The 9,674-nt window shown below is 33.4% G+C and overlaps 1 protein-coding gene across 3 annotated transcripts in view; it reads right to left on the reverse strand.

Moving 5' to 3' along the window:
- Positions 1-9,674, reverse strand: part of LOC106467581 (RING finger and transmembrane domain-containing protein 2-like) — a 44,850-nt gene that overhangs the window by 21,572 nt on the left and 13,604 nt on the right. For all 3 annotated transcript variants that reach the window (XM_022395784.1, XM_013927941.2, XM_022395783.1), the window contains exons 2-3: positions 5,360-5,976; positions 3,565-3,641 (exon numbers count right to left, since the gene is read on the reverse strand). In XM_022395784.1, coding sequence (XP_022251492.1) covers positions 3,565-3,641; positions 5,360-5,960 — 678 coding nt within the window. In that variant the 5' untranslated portion in view covers positions 5,961-5,976. The remainder of the gene's footprint in view (positions 1-3,564; positions 3,642-5,359; positions 5,977-9,674) is intronic.

The following is a 9,674-nucleotide window of genomic DNA, read 5'->3' on the forward strand; positions in this document are numbered from 1 at the left end:
GCAGATGAGTATGAGTGAAAAGAAATAATCTAAAAGAGGGAGAGAAAGCAGTAAACCCAACATTGTAGGGGATTGACTATCAATGCATATAGATGAAGTGGGAAGGATGAAATTAAAAGGAAAATCAAATGAATGACTTGGATACCGAAAACTCCATTGAATGCATTTGAGGAGGAGAATGGATGGTCTCAACGGAGAGGTGTTTAAAAATACCAACCCCAAAGAGACTAAAATGTGAGATATGGAACAGGAAAAACATATCCAACTGGAAAATTCAACTACCTGAGCTGACAGTGGAAGGGATATATGAGTATGTTAAGACTACTACTTTTCGGAAGGAGCTAACCAAAGCTAGACAGCCAATGAATGTTGTAGGTAAAATTCCCCAATATGTGGAAGTTGGGGAAAATGCAAAACACCACACAAAAGATATTTGGAACTAAAACAAATTCAAAGGGCAGGGCATGAAACTGGGACCAAAGCATGTGATGAAAAAACCTAAAATAGCAACCCTAGAATGGAAAATAAGAATGTGTACCACAGGCATTCTCAGTCATGCAGAAATAGCCTACCCAAATGTGATCAAAGACTACATAATAAAATGGAGAAAACCCATGAAGTGACTGAGGCAGAACTGATTGATCCAGAACACCAAACAGCATTGAGCACACAAACCAAATGGAGAAAACCTGTATGAAGGACAGGTAAAGGATGGGAAGTTGCAGGACATGTAAATAAATAAAGATGACAATATCTCATAATGAAACAAAAGAGCAAGTAAAAAAATTTAAAATAGCATGGCAGATACTCCACATGATGCTAAATATAGAGGAGCCCCAAAAACTGTTAATTAATAAAATGAAATAAGTGTGTATTAACAATAACTTATGTATGAGACGTGATGTAAGGAAGAAAAACAATATAGTTAAACGAATGATTGATATACCACTAAGATGAATTCTAAAATAATAAAGACCCTGATATCAGTGATATAGGAAAAAAGATAGAACTAAGCCTAACTTTTAACCTGAACTGGCCTATGAATACCAATTAATCTAATGAAACTTGTGTTAAAGAACTCAAATAACTACAGATAATAATATTAAAAATCAAATAATTCAAAAACCATAACACTATAACATCTTATCTTTACAAAGGTGGCAGACTGTATGTCAAAATGTGTGGGCCCCCAAACTCGGTCATCTCATTGAATGATCAATCTCCTGAAGAAGTAAAGCCGAAAATCTTCCTGCGGAGTACCGCTACCTGAAGCCTGTGTATATGTGCTGATAGAGCATATAACCTCTAAAATGGTAACATAGAATTCATAATGCAAAATGAATAACCAAATACAATTATGTTGACAGAAATAAAAAAAGTATTTGTAAAAAAAAAAGTATTAAAAGTAATAAGTTCTATAACAAGGTATAAATAAAACAATTCCACTTCAGAATAACTCAACAAGTTACAAATATCCCTATTGTATAATAAAGAGGAAACTTGTTGAGAGAAATTAATACAAAGATACTGAAAAAATTAAAATTAAACACTTGAAGAGAACACAAACTAAACATTACAACACCAGTACTGCCAAACAAGAAGGGTGGACGGTTGTTGCATGATGATTTGCCTGCAAGATGCATTGGAATCAGTCAATTTCAGATGAGTGGGAGCTTCAAGGCTTGTGGAATGGGCATACAATTTTTGCATATAGTGGGCAGCACTGTGTGAGAATAGGCAGATGCATTATTTGAGGGTCAAAAATGCTTTCACCTAACAGTGGTAGGCTAAATCACAAAGTTCTGATAACCGTGTCAGATAAGGCATAACTGTCCCTTCCTGTAACTGAGAAGTAAACCTCCCAGCATGAACCACAATATCTGTGGATGGAGAGAAAACTAAAAATTTGCTCCCAGACTTTTCAGCCATCAAGTAAGGTGCAGGCTTAAATACAACCAGGGAAAGGCCTAAAACATCACACTCTCAATGAACCATCAGAAGAAAACGAATCAATGGCAGCTTATTCCAAAGTAGCCTCCTTTTTGTTCATATAGGTCATTTAAAGACTGTGTTTATTACCATTGATTGAAACAACATTTTGGCAGGTAAATTAGTTTTGTTAGAGCAAAGCAACAGTGGTCCATCTGCTGTGTCCACCACGGGGAATCGAACCTCAGACTCCAGTTCTGCAAGTTCACAAACTCACTACTGTCCTACAGGGGGACTGAAAAGCCAACAGACTAAAAGAAGGCATAGGAAAAAGCAAATCTAAATCATCTCCAGAATGACGAAGATCGCCCTCAATTGCAAAACTCTCAAAGCCCCCCAGGGGAATGCCACAGAACTGAATATATGTCTTCATCTTACTACAAGTTAGATTACTGATAGTCTCAACTGAGAGTGACTCTTCCCCTCCCCCTGATTGTTGTGCAGTGCTAGATATCAGATGTAGGATAGGAAAGACCTGATTTGCCTTCGTGCCATAAATTGTAATATGGGAATTCATACCATAAATCAGCTTGCCAATCAGAATTTTTAAAAAATTATTTATTTATGATTATTATTACGACTATGAATGATATAACACAGATAATGTTCAAAGTATCTCCAAAATGATCAAAATACTGTGAAACCCGTTAGTGATGCTTTGTCGAGAAGAAGTGATAACATTATCTGAATGAGGTGCTTATATAGAGTACAAGGATAGAGGGCACATTGACGTAGATGGAGAGTGTCATGAGATAAATATCACTAGGGGCAATTGAGTGGAGTAAAAAGACTGGAGCAAGCGAGAAAAAATCAGACCAATGCTAGCAAAGGAAGAAACCCTGGCAGTCAAGTAATAGCTATAAGTGGGAGAGTAGGAAAGTATGTTTTGGAATAACAGTTTCTCACTTCGGAATTCTCATTTTGATAACTTTTAACATCACAAACACAGCTCAAAACAGGAGCGAATAAGAGCTCATGATGTGGTGCTGCTGCTGAATTACCTAATTAAACTATACATAATTTTGTGTTTAATTTTATTTGAAGTAGATTCCTAAAGCTTAAATGTGACTGCTTATATATAAAATAAACTAATTTATAACAAGTAATTATGTAAAAAGGAAAACAATACAAATCTGTCAACTGTGGTATTATAATGACAAACCACATCAATACATAATTCACCTCAAAATTTTGTGATGAAGAAAGTCAGTCTAAGATAAAATCATAATTAAATGCACAACTAAATTAAAATCAATGTAATGTTAAGATGGATGAATTTCACTTATCAGCTTTTATAGAGAAAAAACTACTTAAGCAACAAAACAAACACGACACAAGATGCTTTTTTCATCCAAAGCTGAATCATTCACACTCCAGCTACATGGGCTGCTTACATCATTCATGTACATTCAACAAAATTGGTTACTTATCATAACTTCTTGTACTGTTTAGAAATGCTTATAACTATAATTTTTCTACTAGTTTTCTTTTCAAACACTATTATCATTATATTTACACATTAAAATTACTGGAAAGATGTAAACTAAACTAATAAATTAAGTCTAGATGACTTGCCTGTTTTCCAACTTCTCTTTTGACTACAGCATTTGCATAGCAGAATGTAACAAACAGCCCAATAACCACCAAGATACCTAAATTTACAAATAACAAAGGTCATAGAAGCTAGGTAACATCTTGAAATTCACCTTCTATCATAAAAAGATATTCTAGAGTATAGTGTAGTGTAGTTTTACCACAGTTCCTCCTTTTTCAAAATCATCTGAGTTTAGGTTGTGGAATACTTCATATGAGTCTGTATGACAGTGTGTGAAATGTGTTAACAAATATGAAGATATATACATAATACACAATAAAAAGATACTGTTAATTTAAGTATTTAATTCATAAATCAGTATGCCACAGATTAATCTGACACATGCATTAACACTGTAATATTGACACTTTTTTAGGTTAATTTATTGTAATATTTATGTACATTGAACAAATATACAAAATCAGAAGCACATACTGAACTAGATACATGCATATGTTAGTATATGTGCATGTACAGTCAAAAAAATTAAAAAAAAAAATCCTGAATATCCTCCTGAAACTTTATTCTCCTACTCTGCTAAAATTAAGTCTGCTTGGGTATCAAATACAAGGAGTTAAAAGTAAATTAACATCCACAAATACATGCAACTAGGATCTCTCTCTACCATGCTTAAAGTTCATAAAAGACCTTTCAATACCAACTCTGTAACCTTAAACATTCATCTCACATTACAATACTGATATAATTTTGGTACTACTACTTGTAATCATAACTTTGACTTTAAAATACCAACTCTGTTATACAAAGACCAACTATTTATCACATTCCAATTTTAATAGACATAAAAATACAGTTCTTGTCTACCATATTAGCACTGACACCCTTTCAATATAAACTCAACTGCCTTAAATACTTGTTCCTCACATTTCACATTCAACACATAATTAGAAGTGAGCAACTTAATTATCTATGAGCAGCAATTACATTGATTAGTCTCTCTTAAACTAATTAATTAATCAAAATTAGTTCTTCTGGTTATTCCTGTTTTTGATTATTCCAAAAGTCAGTTCATCAAAATTATAATTGAACTGATTGTCACAAAAATATCTATCTAAACAAAATTAGGATTTCCAACAATTTACTGTTTTTGATCATTTCAACTACCCAAGGAACAAAATATAGGCAATACATATTATTGGGGGATTTATTATTGTAAAGCCACTAAGGATATCTGCCACTGTGACTAATTTTAAACTGTTGACTAGAGAGAAGGTAAGTGGTTGGGAGCACCGACTACCAACTCTTTGGCTATTTAAGTGTTAAGTAGTGTAAATTTACTGTTTTTTAACATAGTGTTATGTTTCTAATTTATAATTGTGTAACTGTGTTCTCTAATGTTGTATAGGTAAATGCAGATATAGGGGAAGGGGACTAGGGGTTCAGAAATGTACTTCTAAATTAGAATTACTGTAATATTAAATTGGATGAGGTTCACTTATGAATTTATATAGAGAAAAAAACTACCTTAGCAATAAAACAAAGCAAACTTTACACAACATGCTATTTTAACTGAAGCTGAATCATGTACACTCCAGCTACTTTTATTGTTTTTAAATAGTTAACTGTTCCTTGTATTTGAAACAGGCTCTAAGTCCTTAAGTTTCTCTATGATCTAACTGTGTAAAAATATGAATTAACAGAATTATCTCAAATTCCTGTTGTTTCAATGTGCCCATTAATCGAGGTTCTACTGTATCTCTCTGCAGAGAAATAACAATATAAATCTCATTACTTTCACAAGAAAAAACAACTCACCAATTCGATGATCAAAAACCATCTTCATCAGAAGAATTAATAAAAATGGAACATATTTTTCAGCAAGAGACAACAATGCTCGAATTTCTGGATTATTACGAAGTAGCTCAGAAGCATCCTCAACTGGTCTGCCAACAGAAGGTCCTCCATTTCCAGAGTTGTTTCTGTTTTCATCTGAAGTAGAGGTCGTGGGGGTACCAACTCCACCACTAGCAGAAATATTTCTTGGATGTGGTTCTCGCTGTCTGTGACCCATACCACTCATATCTATCACAAAGTCTCTTGCACCTTCTGCAGTAGAAGTAATACCAGCAGTTGCTGTAGATACAGGACTTGGTTCAGTTATGGTAGTTTGTAGCCAGGATGATATGCCTGGTCCACTTCCTCTTTCAGAAGAAGCTGGTTCTTCTGCTAATGGATTTATACCTCGAATAACATGGCGTATATCATCACTGATACTCCAAGAGCTAGAATTGGTTATGTTATGTAGTTGGGATGGTCCAAGGGACCAATGGAAATGAAAAGATGGCCGACCTCTGCCAAATGGAAAGATACGATGACCTGGACCATCATGACTTCGACTTTCTTCATGTTCAGCCATGATATTCACTGTTTCACTGTAAAATATAAAAATAAAAATCAACTAATATATAAGTCTTTTTTCTTTCTTATGTTTATTATAATATTAATTTGACAAATTTATTTTGGATTAGTTTCAATTTATTTTTGAGTTTTTAGTGAACCTCTTTATTATTTGTGTACATCTTCTCAAAACTACATGTACCACTAGTATTGTAAAGGTTCCATCATAATTAGAAGAAATGCTAATTCTTTGAAACAATTATAGCCTTTAGACAAAATCTGTCTTCAATTTTGTGATGAGGTTAGGGACTTGGACAGAGTATGATCCTGTAATGATCTTTACTGTTACTGATCAACCAGATAAAGTGCATCCTCAATTGCTTCACATTCTTTTCCAACTGAACTGAATACCCTAGTTTGATCCCAATCATTGTCTGAAATTAAGGACTCCCATAATTAGCACATAAAAAAAAATATGTATTTGTAACAACTCTGATCTCAATACACAATTTCATATTGACCTGATTTCTGATCAGATGGCCTATAACAATTAAATATTAAAAACGTTTTTTACCTCTGAAACTTCTAATTGTTACAAATAACCTCTTCATTACCAATTTTTGTCTTCAATCCCAAGAGGCTGCAGCTCATCTTTTATACAGAGATCTACTCCACCATCTATTTTAAAATATCTATTACTATTAAATAATTTATGACCTGGAATTTCAAAATAATTGATATTATCAATGTTCTCCAAGTCTTGCCAAATTTCAGTAATTCCTATTACACCAGTCTTCCATTTCAACTTGAGCCATGACTTCACACATTGTTTTTAATACTCCTAATGTTAGAATAATAGCACCTAAGCTTATTGTTAAATTTACTGTTTTTATTCTTAAATCTTACAGAGTCATCTTTAAAGTTATTATTTAACTTCTTATACTCTAAACACCTTGTTGCTCTAACAATCTTATCCATTTGCTTATTCCCAGTTTCCCAAGCTCCCTCACCACTATACAAGTTTAGTTTAAACTACATATATCTTTAACAAATTCCTGTGGAACTTCTCTAAACATCCTACTATATCACCTGCTTATTTCTACCCTGAAGACTATCTAACAGGTTTAAACAGCCCATCTGTTGCTGTAAGTATAACCCTAATAATTTTCACTTAATCCTTGGGTTCTGCTAAATAGTTCATTCACACATCATGTACTTTTGAAGCAGCTTTTCTGATTTAGAACTTCCAACATTGTCTGCTTCCACATGAACTAGAAAAAAAATAATACTCCTTGAAACCAGTAACTAAACTGTCAACTATCTCTATAATGACCTGAACTTTAGCATTTGGCAAGCAAATACTAGCCCAACCACCAATTACAAGTAACTTTATCAGTATACTTAATGAGAGTCCACACTAGGTAAACCTCTTGATCATCTTATTCCTCACTGAAAGCAAAATTTTAAATCAGGTATCTGAACTTGTCTGTGTAGTCCTAACTCTTTTATTACTGTGCACCATTACAAATCCGGTACTTTTATTCTACCAAAAACTATATCCAAAGCTTATCCATTTTCTGTCTTGATTTCTCTTCCTAATATGCTGTTTTCCCCCTCCAACAGTCTTCCTCAAAGCTATTTCTAATTTAATTATGAGTAAGCATGAAAGATCTGCAAACATAGTGTAAGTACTGTATTTTTCTATAAATTTGATCACTTATTTATTAACTACCTCTCAGTCAGAATAATGGTTTACTAGTCTTTATTCCATATTCTCAATCTAAGCACTCAATTATTGTCCCAGTATATTTAATTAAAAATAAGCTTTTTTCATAGTTTATACATTAATCTCTAAAATACCATTTTGACTAATAATGATACTATTAAGTACTAGTATTGCAACTACAATGAACACTATTTCACTGGTTACATGTAGCAAATTGTAAATCATTGTATTGAAGTATTAAATGCATTAAACATGCTACATGTGCTTACCAAATAATAAAAAGAATAATTTTAACTCTTAAGATAAATAATTTTTTCTTTACTTAGCTAACATGTGTGATAATTCTTTATTTTAATCTATTGTTTAATACTTTTAGTATCCTACACATAACATAGTACTATTACCATCTAGAAACAATAAAAAGTTAGGCTTAATGATCTATTATTGTGCTATACTCCCGTGAACTGAATTACTTTAGAGCTATTCTGGATAAGTTTGCTAAACAGGAGATTTGCTCAATGTATGGAATTGTAACTTATTGCTAAAGCTGAGTTAATAAAAAACAGAAGAATGAACTGGACAAAAGTACAACATAAAATGGTAATTTTTATTAGTGTAAAAAAAGGTGATGAGCTGGTCGAAGTGGAAAAATATAGAGAACCTTGAACTATGAGTAATTGATCTAAGCATGTACTAAAGGAAGAAGGTGGAGTAGAGGGTAGGCATAAAGGAATCCAAGAACCATAACAATTCACGGTGGCTCAACTGAGAGGGAAGTATATGTGAAAAAATGAAGGTGTTTAAGAGGAGGAGAAGGAAGAAAAGGAGATCCAGCTATTTTAACACTTGTTTCATCAAAAATTGGAGAAGCACGAAAGTGATGAAAGAAAGAGGGAAGCTGTATACCACTACATCTCAAGTGAGACACCTCTGAAAAACAATATCCCTATTGAGATGTTGCATGTGAGCACACTCCAATGGGATGACTTTGTGAAATGAAACCATTATCTTCAAAATAGAAAGAATGTCTTTAGTGGTAGGTGTGGATGACATGAGTATGTACATGGAACTTCAAGGTTTGCAACACTATAGGAGTCATCTGAAGTGTACCTTGAAATGTGTTGTCCAATAATACTACATGTAGAACATAGTATTATTACTTAAATGTGAATTGGGGATATAAATGATCCACCCAAAAGATGTGATCAGCTGAGTGCATATAAGAGTAGGAATATGTCAATCATTCACATCAAAGTAAAAATATATGCTGAGTGAATGGAGAAGACCAGCAAAAATTGAATTATTCAACAGAAAATGAACAAAACCAAAAGGAAGGGAAGTGAACTGATAACTGCTATCCCAAGAAAAGAAATGAGATGTCTCCAGGAATAGAAGAGTTCAGACAGGTCTATTACAGGCTTCTAATTCCTTTATATCTTCGGAATCACAAAGAGTTGAGAGTAAAAACCTGGAGAATCATGATAAACTATTTCAACACCGTAGAAAATTTGAGACTTCCTAACCCAGAATTTGTAACCAAGTGGAAAGGAATGAAGAGGAAAAAGACCAAAATAAAGGATCAAACCCACATATCCCATAGAAAAACAAATGATCTTAGATGAGCCCAAGACAGTTTATATGGGAGATTCATCTAGAACAGACAACAGTCACTGAGAGAATAGAGAAGATCCACCATGCTTACTACTTTTAACTACTGAGCAAGATCAAAAAAGAATGAGTAGAAGTAGCTGACATAGACTGGAAAATAGATGATGGATCAGTTGAACCTAATGATCTCAGGGTCAAGGGTCCCAAAGATGAATCAGTGATCTAAGATGATTCCCAACAGTCCATATGAGAAATTAGTCTGGAACACAGAAAATTCACTGAGTGAGTCGAAAAGACCCACCTTGCTTACTACTACTTTTGACCAACTAGAAACAATGCTATTTTAGACTTATTGTTAATTTCAAATACAGAAATGATTGAGAGGGTGGAAATTGGGAA

The sequence above is a fragment of the Limulus polyphemus genome, unplaced genomic scaffold (genome assembly GCF_000517525.1).
Source record: "Limulus polyphemus unplaced genomic scaffold, Limulus_polyphemus-2.1.2 Scaffold2670, whole genome shotgun sequence".
Classification (NCBI taxonomy): Eukaryota; Metazoa; Arthropoda; class Merostomata; order Xiphosura; family Limulidae; genus Limulus; species Limulus polyphemus.